The sequence below is a fragment of the Chaetura pelagica genome, unplaced genomic scaffold, assembly GCF_000747805.2.
Source record: "Chaetura pelagica isolate M959 unplaced genomic scaffold, ChaPel_1.0 scaffold117, whole genome shotgun sequence".
Classification (NCBI taxonomy): domain Eukaryota; kingdom Metazoa; phylum Chordata; class Aves; order Apodiformes; family Apodidae; genus Chaetura; species Chaetura pelagica.
In genome coordinates, this window is record NW_009954185.1 from 1,344,939 (window position 1) to 1,365,888 (window position 20,950).

At 39.9% G+C, this 20,950-nt stretch overlaps 2 protein-coding genes across 2 annotated transcripts in view; one reads left to right on the forward strand and one right to left on the reverse strand.

The window, feature by feature from the left end:
* The window catches only part of PTPRO (protein tyrosine phosphatase, receptor type, O), a 64,122-nt gene extending 51,076 nt beyond the window's left edge, over window positions 1–13,046 (forward strand). Inside the window, exons 19-26 of the mRNA XM_010002935.1 lie at window positions 371–461; window positions 973–1,049; window positions 3,338–3,472; window positions 4,488–4,610; window positions 6,134–6,288; window positions 9,059–9,194; window positions 11,634–11,754; window positions 12,855–13,046. Coding sequence (XP_010001237.1) covers window positions 371–461; window positions 973–1,049; window positions 3,338–3,472; window positions 4,488–4,610; window positions 6,134–6,288; window positions 9,059–9,194; window positions 11,634–11,738 — 822 coding nt within the window. The 3' untranslated portion in view covers window positions 11,739–11,754; window positions 12,855–13,046. The remainder of the gene's footprint in view (window positions 1–370; window positions 462–972; window positions 1,050–3,337; window positions 3,473–4,487; window positions 4,611–6,133; window positions 6,289–9,058; window positions 9,195–11,633; window positions 11,755–12,854) is intronic.
* A 7,034-nt stretch (window positions 13,047–20,080) lies between these two features.
* EPS8 (epidermal growth factor receptor pathway substrate 8) overlaps window positions 20,081–20,950 on the reverse strand; it is a 52,667-nt gene continuing 51,797 nt past the window's right edge. Inside the window, exon 20 of the mRNA XM_010002936.1 lies at window positions 20,081–20,665. Coding sequence (XP_010001238.1) covers window positions 20,552–20,665 — 114 coding nt within the window. The 3' untranslated portion in view covers window positions 20,081–20,551. The remainder of the gene's footprint in view (window positions 20,666–20,950) is intronic.

A 20,950-nucleotide genomic window follows, 5' to 3' on the forward strand; every position in this document is an offset into this window, starting at 1 on the left:
ACTTGAGAACTTGAAGAAAACCCTTTAAGTGGGGTAGATGACCACCACAGAAATAACTTATCAAGCCCCTGGTTTTACACTATTTTGGCTAATGAAGTGTGGGTGGAGCGGAAGAGTCTGCAGTCCCAGCCTTGGCTGTCAGCCGTGCGTTGGCAGAATCAGCAGGAGGGACCACGTCATTGCTCTCTAGCTGTTTGGAGCCAAACTCAGAAGCATCAGATACGTAAAGTCAGTGTAATCCCACCGTCAGTGGATAAAGTGATTTGTGAACATTTTCAGCCTGGTATCCACCACAAGTAATCACTTCACAAAGAGTTATTTTTGAGTGTTTGTGAGTTTGACCTTGGTGTTTCTCTTTCTGTTACCTCAGGAGCTAAAATTGATTGGGCTTGACATACCCCACTTTGCTGCTGATCTTCCCATGAATCGCTGTAAAAATCGCTACACAAACATTTTGCCATGTAAGTAAAATACTGACAGGCTCCTGCTAAAGTCCCTCAAAAGGGAAATAAGAGTTTTAGTAAGAGATTTTGAGAATCAGGACAGATTTTCTGACTCATGAAAGCCTGTTCTAAAAGCTGCCCTTGGAGTGAACCAGGCAATAGATGTTGGGGTTTTTTTAGCTTTGAAGACACATAGCTTTCTGAGGATGTTTATCAAGACAGGAGTTTGCAGGTGAGAAACACAAAGTTGTTTCTACTATGGAGTAGTGTTACTATATTCTTCTTGCAATTTTAATGAGACCTAAGGGAGTCCAAAGGGATGGCAGTTGGAGGATGTATTTTCCAGAACACTAATGATGTTGCATCCATGTAGTGTTTACTGAAGCAAACATTGCTCTCTGTTGGTAAATATGAGCTTTTTATAAATCGGGGTTTTTTTTTTCATGTTTTGTAGGATTAATAAATTTTGCCTAATTGGAGATGAGTGCTGTGTTTGAAAGAAAAATTTAGGGTTTTTTTCCTTTCACAGATGATTTTAGTCGTGTCCGGTTAGATGCAATGAATGAAGAAGAGGGATCTGACTACATTAATGCCAACTACATCCCTGTGAGTACAGAAGCTTGTGTCAGTGTAGTGAACAATGTGTCAGTTAAGAGTGTGTCACCTGCAAATAGCACAGTATCCCTGCGACCTTAGTCACTTTCTCAGCATCTCCCTCAGCTTCAAATATTTTGTCTACCAGAAACTGTGCTTTTCACCACCCACCCAAAAAAAAAAAAAAAAAAAAGAAAAAAAAAAGAAAAGGAAGAAAACATATGTGTACAGGGAGTTTTTTGGCAAAATTTGTTGGAGTATTGCTGGGTGAGCTGTGAATCTTTGTGAAACCTAGGTGGGACTAGTTGAGAAATGAAGAGGAAGTGTAAAGTGATTCTGTGGGTTTTTAAGAAAGCTAGGAAATACACAAACTTCTGAGAAACTTTTCTAGGTTACTACAGCACGTGGAAAAAGGATTAAGCCAGACACTCCACCACTGACAAAATGCACACAGCCCAGATGGTGCATGGAGAGAGCTTCTGCTGTCTGTTTCGTCTTTGTTGTTCCCCATGTTCCTCCTTCTGCCCAGAAGAGAGCAGCCATTTCCCAGGGACTAGCACCCAGAGTTTTAGGAGAATTAAAGTACATATGGAGCTGTTGTCAGTTTGACACTGGGAGCTTCATCAGCTCTTGCCACTCTTGTCCGAGCTTGTGCTGTCACTTAGGTTTATCCCTGCTGCTGCCACAAAGGTTTCCCCTTATGTTATTGCCCCGCCATGCTGAGGCTCAGTGTCAGGGAAAGCACTGGGTCACGCTGTGTGAAGAGGAGGTAGGACACTACAGCATCCATTTAGAAGAAGCCCTTTCACTTGGTGACCATGAGAAGATGGGCATTTCTGCATCCTTGCCATGAAGAGAAGGCAGGGAGCTTAGTCAGCATTATAGAGAAGGGAGGAGCCCTCAGATGAGTCAGTGAAACCACTTCTTCATCGCTGTGGCACTGCCCATGCATGCACTGCTGAGCATGTTGACTCTGCTTAGTTTCTGTGTCAAGAGCAAGAATCTAAACACTCAAGCTCTATATGTCTGAATTCACAGTGAGCTGAGAAAGAAAAATGTTCCAGTGTTCAAAAGCATCATTCACAGCTCAGGAAACTTCTGTGACATAGGATTAGGGATAGCAGGATTTTGTACAGTGGTTCTTTTTGTACAAAACTGCTCAGTTCTGCTTTTTATAGTTTACATCTCTTTAATTCTACTTAGAGCGTAATGCTGACCACAGAAACTGGGACAGACATGTCATCTTTATGCTTGGCTTTTCCTGACGATTGCTTCTCCTGCCTCCAAACAGAAATACTATTGGTGATTTGTGTGTCTGTGGTAATAGAGATTTGACACTTAGATCAGATATAGCCTATGGAGACAAACAGCAAATTCTGTGTAGTGCAAAAACTCAGACTGAGCTGACTTCTAGACATGACTGGAGGAAGCCATTTATGGAAAGTGCTCACAAATCATTACTATTTTTACAATCCACATACTGTGGTAGCACAGAAGTAGTCCAGTTTGCATGGAATCATGCTGTGTGTTGGATGTATCTTTTGCTCGTATTAGGAATATCGAATAACCTTCCAAATGGGGTTTTGATGATACAGTCTCAGCAAATGTGGTTGTAATAGATTCCAAAATGGCTATTCTGGGGATCTTTTATTATAGTTTTATAATGCTTATTTTGTTGTGGAGAGAGGAAGGAATCTTTCCAGCAAAAAGCATGTTGGTAGAGATAGGAGAAGGAATGCATGTGAGCTTCAAGAAAACATAGTAAAGATCATCTGTTGAAAGGTGTTGACTCAGAGTGTTGTCTATCATTTTAAGCAGAATTCTAATTGATGTTTTACTAATTTAAGTCTTCATGAGTCAAAAACGTGCATGTAATCCTGTTTATTGCTACCTTCCACTTACATTAGTGGCTAAAAATCACTGCCAGCACTGCCTGGGATGAGCAGGGTAAGCATCTGCAATTGGTTTTATGTCTCTGACAAAACACACTCTTATATTATGAAATTCGGAAGGAGCTCGACTTTTGATTTATGATTCTTATTACTCGTTTTCTTAAGGTTGCCTTTCCTTCTCTCTGGATGAAGGATAAATATAGTAGCAGCTTCATACTCTGTACCTCATTCTAGATTGCTGACACTTTGGAAGAACCATCCAAAACTGGCAGCAGTTGTAATCTCAAAATAAAAAAAAATTAAAAGTAGTTTCTTTATATTAGAAATTTCTTTTAAAAGTACAAATTGAACTTGAGCAAGTTTAAAAAAATCATGTTGGTGAACTGCACCTGTCTCTTTGTTTCTTAGGGTTATAATTCAGCCCAGGAATACATTGCAACCCAAGGACCCCTGCCAGAAACCAGGAATGATTTTTGGAAGATGGTTCTCCAGCAAAAATCTCAGATTATTGTTATGCTCACTCAGTGTAATGAGAAAAGAAGGGTATGTAACAAAATCTTGCATATAGTATAAACAAAACTACTGTGGAACATAATTATTTTCTAGTGAGTGAATTTCCTTGCATTGTTTTTTGATCATGAGGCAGCATCATAACCAGACCTGGAATGGACCTTCATTCACTTATGGCAGGTATTTCAGGATGATTAAGGGACTGGAACATCCTTCACATGAGGAGAGGGTGAGAGAGCTGAGACTCTTCAGCCTGGAAAAGAGAAGGCTATGGGGATCTTGCCACTGTGTATAAATGCCAGATGTGAGGGAATGGAGAGAAGGAATGCCTCAGTGGTACCCACTGATGGGACAAGAGGCAATGGGCACAAATTAAAGCACATTAAATTTCATCTGAGAGCAGGAAACACTTATTTACTGGGAGGGTGTCTGAGGACTAGTACAGGTTGCTCAGAGGTTGAGGGGTCTCCATCCTTGGACATATTAAAACGTTACCTGGTCATGGTCCTGACCAGTCTGCTCTATGTGTCCCTGCTAGAGCAGGGGGAATGGACAAGATAACCGCCAGAGGTCCTTTCCAACCTCAGCCACTGTGATTCTTCACTTTTTGAGTTTAAATAGTAATAAAATGCACATATTATACATTACATTTTCCTTGACATTATAGTAGGAATATTTGGAATAGAATTTATTTTTTAATATGTATGCTCTTGTTCTCTATGCTTTGTTCCTTTTAAATGTATTCTATTGGGAAAAGTACCAATCTACAAGGACAGGATGTATTTCCATTCTTTGCTGTACTAATGATATCCTTCAGAAAACCAGTGTATAGCTTATGTCCACAGTTACACAAATACGAATGATCAGGCTGAAAGTCATTGCAAGATGTATTGCAACTGCAATACATCATGCAGCATCTCTTATTGCAGCATCAAGTAAATAGTGCTATAGACATTTCTAAAACTGAGGTTCAGTGTACTTTTCATCGTGCTTTTTTATATATTCATTTATATAACTACAAATATGTAGGTGTGTATTTACCTTTTAGGTGAAATGTGATCATTACTGGCCTTTTACGGAAGATCCTGTTGCATATGGGGACATTACAGTGGAGATGCTGTCTGAGGAGGAGCACACAGACTGGGTTTATAGGAATTTCCGTATTAGCTATGTAAGTGAAACATTTTGCATGGCCCTACTCAAAGAGTGAGAGTTAATTTTGGTCTAGGTTTTTCTTTAACCTTTGTCCACTTCTGGTGTTCATGGGAAAATTCCTAAAAGAAAGATTGATGGCCTTGCCCTCAATCCACACAGGCAAAAGGCTTTCCCCTAAAATTGTAATATCTGCATTTCTCAGCAAAATGCAAGACTGAAACAAAAGTAGCACCAGAGTTCTGGACATCTCTGTGTTGCCAATAATTAGTGACAACAAATGTGTAAAGTTCTTTCCTTTACCTCAGGCATATCATCTTGCTATAAGCTATTCAGACTTGAAAATGCCAACATAGAAACTGAAAGTATTTTTCAAAAGGGAAATTCTGAAATATTCCTATATACCTGTAAAGTACTAAACATATGTAAGAACATGTGATTTCCAAATTAAAGCTGTTAAGATTTTCAGGTATCGCTTTCCAGCTTTGTGTCCTGCAGCAGCTTGTTGCCAGCTTGTGAAGGAAACATTAGAGATATGGAGGGGACATGAAAAAAGCTGGGCACTGGCATATCAGCATCCACCCAGGACCTTAGTCCTAACCAGCCATGCCCACTGCATTACAGAGTGTGCATAGGGTGCAGACTAGGAGTGCAAATACATAAAACATGATGTGTTGCACTGATGGCATCCATTAAAAATAATCTGAAGTTTGCAGTTCAGGTAAACCATCTTTTACCAAACCCAGGGCAGCTACTTCAGGGTCTTTTGTACTGATCTCATTTTTTAATATCATTTTCCTAAGGATCTGCTGTTGTCTGTGACTGGGGAGAAGTTACTGCAGTAGGGGTATTTAGCCTGAGCCAGGATGGCAAAACTAAAGGCATTGTTTGACATGGGTTTTGGTGATAACACTCTCCAATCCTCCCCATGTTTTAAGTTCCCTTAAGTATCAAAGACAAAATGTGTTGCTTTGAGAATCTTATTTCACCTAAAGCCACTACAGTTCCTAATATTCTAAATCTTGGGTTTTTTAATAATAATGGGTATTTTTCTAAATATTTCCTTGGCTCCTGTAATGATTTTTTCTTCCTTTTTTTTCCCTTGGAAACTCAAAAAGAAAAACTCTCGGGAGTCCAGCCTTGATTGTTTGATTTTTCTTTATCTGTGGCAAAACAAGAAAAGGAGACAGAATAGGACAGAAAGAGGAAGAAAGCCTAAGTTTGAAAAACACAACCATTCTTGATTTAAAAGCAAAATAAAACCAAACCACCAGGAGGAAAAAAAAAGCAGAAAAATAGATCTCAAATGCAGAAACAAGAGTTCATGCCTTTTTGGTAATGATGGCCTGATACTCCCTCCCCTTTTCAATCAAATAGCATGTGAACTCTTTGCCACTTTTCTTAAGCTGCCTTGACTTCCTTAGGCTGTATTTAGGGGTGGGAAAAACTACTACAAAATGACAAAACAACCTCAGTTTGACTGAGCGTGACTGCACTGTTAAAACTCCTGTGAACATATTGCTGCTCTGCTTTTCCTGCCAGGCTGATGAGGTACAAGATGTGATGCATTTTAACTACACTGCCTGGCCAGATCATGGTGTCCCCACGACCAATGCTGCTGAAAGCATCCTCCACTTTGTACAGATGGTCAGGCAGAAGTCAGCAAAAAGCAAAGGCCCCATGGTCATACACTGCAGGTAAATGCTTCAAGGAAATGGAGAACTGAAGGATGTAACTTATTAAATAGGTTGGGAAACTGTTGGAAGAATAAATTCTGGGTTTCTGCTTACCTGTTTGCTGAAGATGGTTATCTTTGGTGTTAAGGGTTGGTTCCCAGCTTTGACTACAGCTGGGCTGGAATTTCAGCCTTGCAGCCATAGATAGCAAGGCATATCTTTCTAGGCAAGAGTGATTTCTTTGGACGTTATCAACAAATGGCTTTCAGAAGGTGTAGCAGGTGATTCTGATTCACACCAGCTCAAAGCCTTCCCTTGCTTTCTTATTTTCACACCTTCATGATACAAATGCTGAGGTCTGGTCAACCTGGTCTGCTGCTCCCCTGCAGATGTGTGTCTTTGTGCAGATCCTTCTCCTCTGGTCATTCAGTTTTCATTACATTCAGGAGGCATGAAGAGAACTCTCCTGTGTTAGCAGTAATAACAGTATCTCATGGTATCTCATGTAGCAGTGCTATAGGCTTCGGGAGGAGTGGCTGGAAAGCTGTCCAGCAGAAAGGGACCTGGGGGTTCTGATTGACAGGTGGCTAAATATGAGCCAGCAGTGTGCTCAGGTGGCCAAGAAGGCCAACAGCATCCTGGCCTATATTAGAAATAGAGTGGCAAGCAGGACCAGGGAGGTGATTGTCTCTCTGTACTCAGCATTGATGAGGCTACACCTCAAATACTGTGTCCAGTTTTGGGCACTTCAATACAAGAAAGATATTGAGGTGCTGGAGCAGGTACAGAGAAGAGCAACAAATCTGGTAAAGGGCCTTGAGACCAAGTCTTAAAAGGAGGGGCTATTTAGTCTGAAGAAAAGGAGGCTGAGGGGAGACCTCATTGTCCTCAACTGCCTGAAAGAACATTAGAAAGAGGTAGGTCCTGGTCTCTTCTCACAAGTAACTGATGATAGAACAAGAGGAAATGGCTTCAAGCTGTGCCAGGGGAGATTTAGACTAGAAACTAGGAGGAACTTTTTCACTGAAAGGTTTGTCAAACATTGGAACATGTTGTTCAGTAAGGTGGTTGAGTCACCATCCCTGGATGTGTCTAGATGTGGTGCTGGAGAATATGGCTTAGTGCTGGACTTAATTACAATGCTCGCTTACTTGGCCTGTCTGGGAGCAGCTGCCATATAAGTGATGATATCACACCAGATTGGTTCCTGATGCATTTCTTCCAGCTAACTTCAGACTGCTTTGTGGCTCCTCATTCAAGAGCTGTTCACAACAGATTTCTTAGAAATATGTAAATAGACAGGTTGCAATGGATGAATGTTTATACATTATGGTGGCACGATCCTAATAGAAGAATTCTGAGAGCTCCTTCCCAGAACATGGTGTTGTATGACAATATCATTGCTAGTTTCCAGATATGGCACGTAATGTTCTACTGCAGTGCAAAACAGCAGCATTTGTAAAAGCAGGAAGTCCTTAATGGATAAATTGATAGGGAATATTTTTTTGGGGAAAAGAAAGGTGCTAGTAACTCAGGTAAGAGGTCTATATGTAGTAGTTTGAAATCAGACTTCTTATATACCACTTAATTGTTCTGGGAAAGAATGGAAGCAACCATCAGAGAGCTGGGTAAAAACTGCAGTATTTTATTTCAATTAGGATGCTTCTAGCAGGAAAGAGAGATTTTCAGATTGGTTTTTTGGTGTACACTGTATGTCTTAGCATAGTTTAAAAGCAGCAATGCTATGAAATCAGTGGAAGTCAGGAAGAAAGAATGTGTAGATCAACTCCTACAGCAATTGTTATCAAACTTTAAAGAAGGCATAGAACTGACATTGCAACTTCTCCATGTGTTACTTATTAATTAATCAATTAATGATTCTGCCAAATAAGTAGATAAAAAGTTCTGTTGTATTCCTCTCATTCAAGATATTGACATTTTCTCAAACACAAACTAAAAAACTCAACTCTGTTTAATGAAAACTATGTTGAACTGTGTTGACATATTTTCAAGGCTTTTCTGAAAAACAGGACAAAACAGCAGAAAGAGGTTTTGCTAGCTTGGAATCTGTATAAAACTCAATAAAACCTCTAAACCCACACCCATAATGAAATCAGACTTAAATGTTAACATGTGAGATCAAAATGCAAAGATTTTTCCTGCACATTAGGGTCTCTAAATAAAAATAGTGTCTTTTTTCTAGTCAGTAAGCTTCTTTTTGTAGGGTTAAACTTTGGTCAGCTAAGCAGTTGCTGACTATTTCTGTCTGGTGCTCCCTAGGCAGAAGTCCTGGAGCATAGACTCTTCTGGGTGGGTCCTTTGAGGATGAGCCACAGCAGGGCAGTGCCCTGGCAAAACTGAGAGCTTTGTCATGTGGAGCTGTAGAACTGAATCCTGCAGGTTCAGCCCAGCTGCCTCTATGCAGCAGTGACTGCTGAGCAGGTATCTGCATTTACAGTCACAGCCTCTGTAGTTAGAGATGTCTCATGAAATCTCTGAGGGCAGCAGTGAAAGTGGGAAGAGCAGACAATTCTGAATGTGCATGCAAAAAGAGAATTACAAGAAGCTGAAATGACTGCAGAGCCATGCATTTCATACATTCTGCCTAAACAATGTGTGGAAGGCTTGCACGGCATTAACTCCTGCAGGTTAACCAGCCTGTCTGTCCTCAGAATAGCTACATCTGATTATCTCAGCTGCAGGACAACTGCTCTTTTGCTGTACCTCTGATTTTCTTCCATGTTCCCATCAGAAAACCCTGAAATGAGCTGCATGTCTGTGTGTGTTGCAGTGCTGGGGTGGGACGAACAGGAACCTTCATAGCCCTGGATCGGCTCTTGCAGCACATCCGTGACCATGAGTTCGTAGACATATTGGGCCTGGTGTCTGACATGAGGTCCTACAGAATGTCCATGGTGCAGACAGAGGTAAGATGAGTTTGCTTCAGCATTGTGAATGTCTCCGTGGATCTATTTGAAACCTCTCTGTAGCTGTTCGTGTCCAACCACTGCTGTTCCCCCCAAACACTTGACAAAATAGTTATGAATAGGTATTATTAAGTTTTCACCTTCATTGTAATGTTGTCACGTAATTAATCTGCTGCATAGGTGGGTCTGATAATATATGTACAATCTCACTGCTGTCTTCCAGAGGGGATGAGTTATTGACACCTTCTGTGACATTAATATGCAAACAATGCATTAGAAGGCATAAGCAATTTTCAAACCATTTTGAAAAGAATTGGACTTGCTCAGGTTATTGACTCATGAAGTGGTATCAACATCAGGCAGCCATTTATGCTTGTGCAGGAGTGTGTCATCTGGTCAAGCACAGGAACTCACACAGTGGCAAGACAAATAACAAGCAAAACAGACAAAAGAACTGAGTGTGCCAGACACCCTCCTTGCCCCTCTCCCTGCCCAAATATCTGCTGAATATTTCTTCTGTATTTTAAGGCAAATCTCAGGAGAATAGTCACACTGTCAGAATATCTAATGAAAAAAATCACAAACTTTTTCCAAAGCAGGAGCTTCTGTGACACCTTCCCAGTTCTTCTACTAATGAGGGAGAGATTTCATGCTTGTTGTAGTCTTTACTGGTCAGACACAGTATAAACTGGCAAACTCCATACAGTTGGAAGTGTCAGCACCATTGGTTACAGGCTGTAAATGTGTCTGGCCGATAATCTGTTGCCAAAGCTTGTTTAACATGGAGCAAAGAAAAGAAGACTTTGCAGGGACAGGATGTAGAAAACCTGCAGTGACAACTGCCAACTAGAAATGAAAAAAAAAGGTCATTATTCTCAGATCATTCTGGATCATTCCTATCAAACTACCACTTTTCATTCAAGTCTCTAAATTAATCCAAAGGCAGATCCCTATGTAAACATGAGAGAAACAAATCCTGATGGTTTATTTCAGCTGCAACTGTGTTACCACTCCAGAGTGATGTCTTTTATTTATTTATTTGTTTGTTTGTTTGTTTATTTTTAATGTACAAACTCATTGTCAGCTTGGGACTGATATTGAGGGCTGGGCTTTGATGGTTGGTGACCTCATGTTGCTCCAAGCAGTGGCCAAATCTGGCCACAGAGGGCACTTGGTGGTATTGGTACTCAGGTGCTGAGGCCACTGAAAAAGGCTTTCCTGGCAAATCCTGAAACCATGAACAGCTCACCTGGGTTCACATTGCATTGTACACTGGAAACTTGGCAATGTCTCACTGAACAATTTCAAAAAAGAAGTGGCACAGACCCAAAAAGGAGGTTAGATTGGAGAACACCCTGAATTGAAACCAGTCAATCCAAAATGGTGGGTGTGAGGAAGTCCAGACATTTATTTTGTCTAAAACATGCTTCAAACTCATACTGGTATCTCTTGGCATCAGCAGACCACTGGGACAGGGACTGAAATCCAGGGTAGGGCTTTGGAGCTTGAAATTCTGCCTTGGGACAGTTGTTTTTGCTTGAGATCCACTAACTCCTTGTGCATAGTGCACTTAAAGATTAGTGTAGGGTTAATCAGGGTTTGCCTTCTTTCTCTTTGAAAGAACCTTAATTGATGACTTTTAGATTTCCAACTGAATTACAGTTCTCATCCGTATGATGATAATGCTTAGAAAAGCCAGTCCATAACCAACACCAAAACCAAAGATAATCACAGTCTTGTTGCACAAAAACCTGTCCACAAATACAGCAGTGCATGTGATTCACCCAACTTGATTACAGTGTCATTTGCAGAAAGGCTGATAACTCCCCAAATAATTCATGGCTCTGTGAAAAAAAAATGAAGAAACAGGTTTCAGTTTTTAATTTTCAAGCTGAAGAAGTCAAACACCAAGGAACATGAGGTTCTGTAAATCATTTTTGGGGCATATGTGGCATGCATGCAATTTGTTACACATAAAGCATTCGTACCTTTCTGGGAATTAAATTTCAGGCAATATAAGGCAGATCCACTGTAGTTCCAGCTGAACTCTCATATTCAGTTCAGTTCAGTTCTATTCTATTCTATTCTATTCTATTCTATTCTATTCTATTCTATTCTATTCTATTCTATTCTAATGTCAGGCCTTGCTATGCCATGCTATGCTATGCTATTCAACTTCTGTGTTCATTCAGATTATTAATAAGTGATTATGATGCCAGGGCACCTCAGGTGTACTTTGTGCTTCCTCAGCTGCTGTCTCTAACAATTGGGAGCTATTAGTTTGGGAGCAGACACCTCACTGTATGTTGCATGGGCCTGAGGAAGGAGACAAGTAGCAGCTGTGCAGGCTGCTCCTGTCAGCTATAAAACTCTTTCACTGTTTGGGTTTTGTCATGCTTTCTGAGGTGCAAAACCCATGCATTTGGTCTTTTCTTCCAGGAACAATACATTTTTATTCACCAGTGTGTGCAACTGATGTGGCAGAAGAAGAAGAAGCAGTTCTGTATCAGTGATGTCATATATGAGAATGTCAGCAAGTCCTAGTTTGGAGTCACAGGTGGTAAGTCAGGCATATATGTATGCCATTCTCACAGCCTCACATCCCTCCTGCTCAGTGTCATAAGTGTTTGCTCCAGGAGCTTTGCTAGGGGTTTGGAATTTCTGTGCTTCATCCCCCTCCGAGTTGATGTTCACATGGAGAGTGTGAGGAAAATTCCTCTAGCTTTGCACTTGTTATTTTCTATACTTTCCATGACAATTTAAGGGTGTATTGGCTCAGCTGTCATTTGAAGAGAGAATCTGGACATCCTGAGTGAGCAATCTAACCATTCCCTACCATTTATCCTAACAGACCTTAAAAAATTTAAAGGAGGGGAGGACTTTTTAGCTGCAGTCATTTGCAAGTCTCTTACCAACAGCCAGGTTACCAAGGCCAGCAGATGTTTGGGGATGCTCTGCTACCACTGCTGTTATGGCAAAAAAAACCTGCTGGAAGACAGGATGACAACCAGAAAGCTGTGACATGAAAGGCTGGGGAAATTTTATTTTCTTTTTCATAAATTTAGAACCAGGGAATAAGAGAAGTCTCAGCCTCACACTACCATTACCATAAGTGACATGACTATGTTGCCTTTCCGACAAGCCCCAGTGCCTGAACTGTTGCCTGCAGCCAGCCCAGCTGCAGAGTAAAACGTGTGGCTCTCACCTACCCAGTGGTTTGCTGGTGGGGACAAGCTCTGAGGACGCCAAGCTGATGAGCTTTAGTGGAAGTAATAACCCAGCCATAAACTTAATATTTTCTTTTAAGTGAAGAAGGAAGCTACAGACTTTTTCAACACAAACTGGCTTCTTAAATAGCTGGTGAAGAGCTGGGCTATGGGCACCAACACTTGCCATCTCTGCTGTGTGTCTGTCATGCTGCACGTGCACCTTTATTAACCTCTGCATATGTTGTTTCCCTCCCCATTAAATGAACCATGGTTTACCTCATTTTTTTCCTAATGTCCTAGTAGTTTACTGTCTAATCTGGGTCCCAGAGGCCAGCTGCTTGTACTGGCGGGCTGCAGGCCCAGCCTGTATGGAGGGATGGTCAAAATAAATGCCAAGAACTGTATTTATTTCCTTGTTTATTTCTAAAGCATTCTCTTTGTTCAGTTCCAGGTGAGACCATGAAGCACACCCATCTTCCCTTGCTTCTGATTTCTTTTTCTTTTGATGGTTTGAATGGCCAGTTGTTCTGCCAGGAGAGACTGCTGCTTTGCAGTGTACATGGACAATGAAAGAAACTTTTAACTTTTTGAAGCACTGGGGAGACAAAGCCTTAACGAGCCTGCGGTGTCTTTTGAACTATTTAATTTCTGGACATTTTTTTAAAAATACTGGACCAAATTCAGCGAAACACCACGAAGGAAAAGAGACTATATGTGCATAAAATAGATTGCTCCAGAGCGTTGGGATTTTTTGTTCAGTACTTTTGGTTAATTTTTTAAATTAATTTTTTTTCTGTGCAGGTTGGGCTTATGGTTAAAGTAAGTGCAATATTTTTTTAATGGTTGACTGAAGAGCTTTCTTCATGTGTCACTGGTCTGTGCTAATGTTAATAGGAGAGCAGGCATTGTTAGTATCTAATAATACCTCATTAGTGAATAGCGAGGCATGAACATACATGAAGAAATCTGGAGATTGTGAACAGAAATGGGGGAGGGGAAGTGGGGGGGGCTTGCTGGGTACATGGATTTGTCTGTTTCCTACAACACTGTGGGGTCTGGAGGAGCACAAGACCCAAGGAATGGACTGACGGGCAGAAATCCAAACCATGAAGCCTGAAGCTGAAGCAGGCAGCTGACACTGAGAAATGGGGTGGTTTTGGTTCTTGACTGTGCTACTACTAATTAAGCAAAGGGATTGCTCTTTTCATCAACCTGATAAGGTTCTTGTTTTTAGATTAATCTAATCAAAGTGCAGCTGAGTTTCAAGCTGGGATATGTTACACTCCATTACAATAACATTTAACTGTTGGAGCAGTCTGTGGTGCCTATACCCCTCATTCATTTTTATTTTTAATAAGTATTAACCCTGTGTCAAAAAGTGAAGCTGATTCAGGTGGGGGGGGCATGGAAAATATTTTTTTTTAAAGTGCTTTAACAGATGCAACAGATTTCTCTGAGCCAGGAATTCACGATGTTACAAAATCAAGGTTTTTGGCATGTGAAGGGCTGGTTATCACTTTATTACTACAAGGCTGCCAAAGTATTGGTATGGATTCCTGCAGGGGCTTTGGGATCAGGGCAGGGGAGCTCTTCTCTTCTTTGCTGTCAGTTTCAGTTCTAGTCAGAATGATTAGCTATATATATTTTATTATTTTTTGTCTTTGTATAATTCCGGTACATCATTGTGTATTGTGACATGGATGCTGTCAGGATGGATGTTGATGGCATTTTTGTAACCTGTTGCTTTGTGTCACCTTTTTGGAAGTTAGCAGCAATGGTACTCAATGTAAACAAAACAAACTTGAACTGAAAGTAAACACACTGGATTGCTTACCTGTGAAGAAGTCACTATCAGCAAAACAGCAAACACACCTGCATGTGATTTTTATTCACCTCCGTGGCCTGTTATCACCTGTCAGGGTACCAGGTTGTAGTTTGGTAGCTAAGCTGCTCCTAGGAGCCTGATAACCTCCTTCAGACGATATTTGAATGCTTTGTTTTTTTCTTTCAGAGTTATTCCACTAACCAGTAAATAGGTGTATATTCCTTTAATAGCTATTTTGTTACTGTATTTGGTTACAGTGGAAAACTTCCTTCAAACCATCTCATCTATAGCATGCAAAATGCATAGAATTAACAACATTCCCCCCCCCCCCCAATAAAACAGGTGAAGGGTTCTGAAGAAACAGGACTCTACCTCTGATTATTAAATGGGTATATTTATTGCCCTACCTCATCCCCCCCACACCCTCCCCCCTTTTTCATGCATCTACTACTGTTTCCACAGTTTCCACTAAGCCCAGTCCTAAAGCAGAGGTGCCTGATCTCTAAACAAGATGCATAGAGATGGATGCAAAAGGGCAGAGAGCTCTGTCTTAAGGGAGCAGGTTGCTAACAACAAAGGCTTCAATGGTACATTTCTCTCTCATTTCACCAGTGAGCCTCAGCTGGAGCACTTGCCATTTCAGTAAGAACAGCAATGATTTTCCTAACTTCAAAAGAAGACAGAATTGTAAATTAACACTTGACCATTCAGACTTTGCTTTCATGCTTTTTTTTTTCTTTTTTTTTTTTTTTTTTTTAAGTATATATCAGTGTTTCACTATATGTTCACTTAGAAAATATGTTCACATCCTTCTAGAGAACTAATGGGAGAGGGAGGGGGACCCCACAAATGCTTTCTCAGCTACTGCCTCTTCCCTCCTGAAGCCATTGCCCATCAAATCTATGGTTATTCGGTATCATAGACCAGAATTAGCAGGTTACCTTTAAAACATTAATATGCACACAAAATATCACAATGTGAGCTGGCTGTAAAGAAGCTTGGCTGAACATGACAGGGTACAGGATTGCTGCAAGGATGCCAAAAATGCACACTGCCTAAATTTACTTGACAATATTTGAATGCATGACAAAAAAAAAATCCATTTGCACAGGAACAGGTGTGTATTTTTCCTTTAGTAACTACTTAATCACAAAATCAATTACAATGCAAACTCCATCAGAAAAGTATCTTTACTACCCCATATAGTATGCAAAAACTGCATAACTGGATGTGTAGGGATGGCAGTGAAAACCACCTCTTCCACAGCTCAATACATAAGTAAAGCAATGAAAGAGTCTGGGACACACTGGGATTCAGAAGACTCATGCAGAGCTTTTAACCTGAACTGACATGTCATACTTTGTCACACTCCTTGAAGGCAAGTAAGTCCAAACAAACACTGTTCTGGACTCATGCTGCCTGTTGGTCTGGTTTTCAGCATCTGTCAAAATAAAATGCTCAAGTCATCACTGCTGTAAAGCTGTCTGCAGCTTCAGGTTTTGTAATTATTTTTTTAAATTATGGGTTTCATGCCTATAGCTCATATGTTCTCTCTATTGATCTGCTGCCCTTACAGCATCTACTGACCCAGATGCATGTAAAAGCAGCTCTACACAGTGGGTGACCATTAATCGAAACCAGGGCAGGTTTTTGTTGCCTCATGCTGTGCATGCTGCCGTGGAAGAAACAAATAAGTAAACCTCCAGCTATGTGTTAGAGGAGCCAAGAAGTTTTTAAAGCCACGTGTGAAAGTGCTCTCTCTTCTAGCCTGCTCTATGCAGTGATCCCTGACATACTTGGATTTTTAGAATCAAAGGAAGGAATCAAATGTGTCCTTCCATCCTCACACACGGATTAAGAACATGTTGGGAAGCCTTACTTGTGCTTTACTTCATTTTACAGTTTGTCTGTTTGTTTTTTGGTGTTTTTTTCCTCCACTTAAAGAAGACAAAGTTGCACCTTGTGAAATACTCAACGTCATGATCTTACATACCAAAACCAGCCCTTTCCTCCCTCCTCATTAAGTTCATAAACCACAGAATCATACCACCTCCCTTTCACTTCTGTTTAAAGGGCTTGTGTGAAAACTAGTTTCATCCAGGCAGGCAACAGCTGTTTTGAGCTTTGCTGTTGCTGTGACTGGCAGCAGTGGCAGCCAAGCAGCATCTAGAAATTCTGCTGATTTTCTTTTATCTCCTACTCTTTTAGGCTACAAATATTATCAAGAAGTAGAGGTACAGATGAATATCCTGTTTCTAGTTTGGGCCTGGATGCTGAGGAAGCAGTAAAAGGCCAAAGCTGCAACCTATGCTTGTTACCAGAGAATCTGAGGAAAGAGCCAAAGGCAGTTAAATAGGCACTTATTAGCTAAAAACATAGCAGCAGTGTAAGTTCATGATGCTTGTGAAATATTTAAACAGATAACCCAAAGCACACTTACAAATTCACTCATGTTTGCACTTCCCACATTTAACCCTATTGTGTGTATGCAAGGGTGGGAGGCCAAGCACAGAAATAGTCCTGCAAATACTCTTGGTTGATCAGACTCAAGCCTTAGACAGTGTTGCTTGTTTTGTGTTTTAGACACTACACAGCCTTCACAGTTGAGGAAAAAAAGCCTAGACAAATTGTGCTCCTATAAAATGGTAGCTTAGCCAGAAGCACATGGGTTCCATTCATATTCACGTTTCACTTATGCATGAATTGCAGCTCAGGGAAACGGGTGGAGATACCTGCTTGAACAAGGGTCTAATATTCAGGCTCTCTCTTGCTTCTTTGTATGCCCTAAAACCCTGAAAACTGAAAATGCCTCCACAATAAAAATAAAAATTCTTCCAGTTACAGATTTTCTAATTCAAAATACATAATTTATATATTGTTATTCATTGGTTCCTGTTTGTTCCCTTAGTTAAATTAGCAAGGTACTGATGTTACTGCCCAGCAAAGCACTTCTAGAGACACCTTCAGAGTTTCATAAACACTGATGAATACAGTCAAAGTCACTAGGTACTCTGCACATTTCAGAATATCATATAATTTTGGTTATCCACTTCCACATAAATCACTGATTTCTGCACATGCTAATAACATGGGATTCTGCACTTATTTCCTAGCCCCCCCCAACAACAACAAAAAAAACCCAACAACAAAACCACCAACTTTTTATACAACATGTTTTGGAGCAATATAAGTATGTATAATATTGTTTAACATCTCAGTTGCTAGAGGATCAGTGTTGGTTAGAAGTGGTCCTTACAAATTCAATGTGAGGTTTCACAGTGGTTCTCTCTCCCCATGAAATCCCAGGGGAACAAGCAGACTGAAGGAATGGGAAGAAGTGCCTCGCTGATGGTAAAAGGTATGTGCTTAGAAATCATAGAAGTACTGAGGGACCATGTGCTGTTAAATCTCTCCGTCCACCCAGTTAAAACAGCAGGCTCTGTGGCAGCAAAATAATAAAGTAGTTGCAACGTTGTAAAACACGACTCCTTCTTCCACATCTAATAAGGCTTTATTATTATTATTATTATTATTCACATTTAAAAACCTGTGTTGTATACTTTTCAAAGACACTTTTTAAGTATCACATCTTTCTAAAATATCAGTGTAAAAAAAAAATCCTCGCTGCTTAAATCCTAAAGAAAAGAATTTGAATGAAACATGGCATTTTCATACTGTTTTCAAGACATGGAAAATTTTGAAGAAAAAAAATTATTTTCATTTGAGGAGCCCCCTATGAGATCTTTTGATGTCTCATAACTGCTAGCAAGCTGAAAAATCTGCACAGCAGCGGGGTCAAGCTCCCCACAATGCTTTAAACCATCAAGCAAATCCCAGCAAAAAGGTTATGTGCTTATGCCATTCAGATTTCACAAGGTGTAACACAGAAATCATAAAAACTAGTTCAACAAAGTTAAATACAACTCAAATTATACTGAGTTGCTAAGTCATTAGTAGCTAATTTGAAAACTATGAAAAACACAGAAACAAGCCAACCAACCCCCCAAAGCCCAGATGATTTTGCTTATCTCTTAAGTATATGGAAGGAGTTTCCCATTTTCCTCCCAAAGATGCCTCTGAGCACACTGGTCACTTTCAAACTTCTCTGGCTGTTTCTATGCAACTTAACAGCTACACAGAAACCCAGCTTCAAAAAAGCCAAAACAGCAACTAAAATGACAACAACAGTAACAAAACAACAACAAAACACAACAAAATCAAACAACAAACAAAATCACTGACAACAACAAAAATCACAACAGCTGTGAAGCCACCTCTTTTCTCTCAGAGATGAAACCTGGAGGCTTCCTCAAAGATCTCCACATGCCAAACTCCTCCTTCTGGCCAAAAGCAAAGCCTATGCTGAATGCTAGAATAAAACCTTGCAGAGAATGAGTATTTGCTTCGCGTTTTGGTAACTGACAGGGCAACAGAGGTGCAGGTAACGATCACAATGCCTCTTATGGAACTAGACACACTTTCCATGAGAAAAGATAGTGACTCTACTTTTTAAAATAAAGAGTTTTGACGACCCGTTTAAAAGTTTCCTACTCCGGTGCTTACAAGTAACAAAGCAGCTATGCAAGGGAAGCTCCAGATCTTCCTTGATTTTTTTAGTCATTCCCCACCCAGTGCAGAGAAGGTTGCTGTACAGTGAACACTCTTCAGGCTAGGTATAGACACTAGAGAGGGTGAGGAAGAGGAAATTTTAAATGTGAATCAGAGAATATATCAAGCCTCTGGAGGTCTAGGCTTACCTTTAATGATAGGACAGGCCATGAGATAATTTCCTCCCCCTAAAGCTATGTTTTTAAGTTGAATGTGTGCAGCTACCATGCTTCTGTGTATGCTGGGGGTCTTCAGTTTGGGATCTGTCACTTCTTGACTCATTTCTTAGTATGTTTAAACGACAAACCTAAGTGCTTTTGACAGGTATGAAGAATATATATTACATGCAAAAATACACAGGCACACAACCAACACACAGAAGTAGTATTTCTAGGGACATTTACAATAAATGGCACTAAACACCTTTATTAAGATTTTAATTTTTCTTTTATGAAAAATGAATAGGATTCTTTTTTTCCCTTGTACACAGAGGAAAAGCAAACTAATGACAAAAATCAAGAACACTTTCTTATTTCAATATCATCTTTGTAGACACAAAGATACAACTATTTAACAGACAAGAAATACTGTTTATTGCAGACTGTAAGCTGATTCATGTGAAAAAGGCACTATGAAACTTGAACTAGATGATTAAATTTGTCTATATTTAGTGATATTATATATTATATATAATACATATATTATATATAAAATCACAAAACCATGTGAAATAACAGAACATTTTGTGACAAAATCATTGCATCTTCAAAAATAATATTTGCTGGAAGAGATGTTTCCTTTTCTTCCCCTTTTGCCTCCAGAAATCCACTTTCCCAAAAGATTACATTGATAAAGGAACAACAGCTTTTTACATAAGGAAAAACTGATACCCGGAATCAGCACACAGAGTAGTCTAAATTATACACTGTTCTTCTCATGGGTTAAGTTACAAACCAAAAAAATGCAAGTATAGTAAAAAAAATAATAATGTACTGCAAATTGTTTCATGGCTACCTACAGAATCTGATCATCTCTTTGAGCTGAGTTGTGTTACTATTTTCTAGATATTTCTTTTTGTGCAATATTATAGTTCATCACAAGTGAAGTATTGATAAAATCAATGTACAGAGTATTATTTTGCTATAAACAGTATCATTAGTAATAAAACATCTTGGGAGTGATGCAAAAGAGATATAGTCTACATTGGGCTGCTGTTCAGTCTCTTCACACTTCCTCTCTGACTGCTGGCATCAACAACTTAAGTAAATGTTCTGCAGCCGAATGTTGCATGGCAAGAAAGACTGAGCCAAAAAATACATCATTGCACACCACAGCAAGAGATGGGATTCCAAGTCTTATTATTACTGAAGGGTTCAAATGCTTATTATTTGCTGGCTCAGCCTCCCTCAGATGAATCACAAAGATGTGTTCCAGTTTATTTGCCATGTTAATTCCATAAAGTCAAAACTCATCTTTGGGTGTTAATGAACCATGTGCCAATATTTTCACCTGTCAGGAACCTCCATTGAATTTCTCATCTGTTCATTTTTAATAATGAGAAGCCAGCAGCAGGTACTTCTGTGGAGACTACAGTAAGTTTTCTTTATGGAGGCTAGTTAAATTTACAGTAAGACATTCCCCTTCACTGTTTCCTAAAACAAAGCTGGATGGTATAATGCTATGAATAATGGAATTAAAGAAAAAAGAACAGGGATTTAGTGGCTGCTTGCTTCATCAAAGGACTCCACACCTGAATCTGTGGCCGCTGCACTGATTTTTTCTTGTCGTCTTCTCATAATTTCTTGCAGTTCTGAACTACCACTGTTAGCCTATAAACAAATAAAAAAGAGTTTACTTGTGGGTTTTACACGTGATGAAGTTCTTCTGCCAGCATTTTATTAAGACAGATGTTTGAACAAATTTAACTCATGTTGTAGCTCCAGAACTAAAATTGCACTGAGAATCTGGTTAAAAAACATTTGGAACAGGAAAATATTTACACTATCCTTAAATGTGGACCAGAAAAGAACCTGCAGACTATTAAAAGTGTCAGCTTTACCTTAAGCATTGCAGAGCATCTTTAATTCTCACACAAACCCCTGGAAGCACTGGGT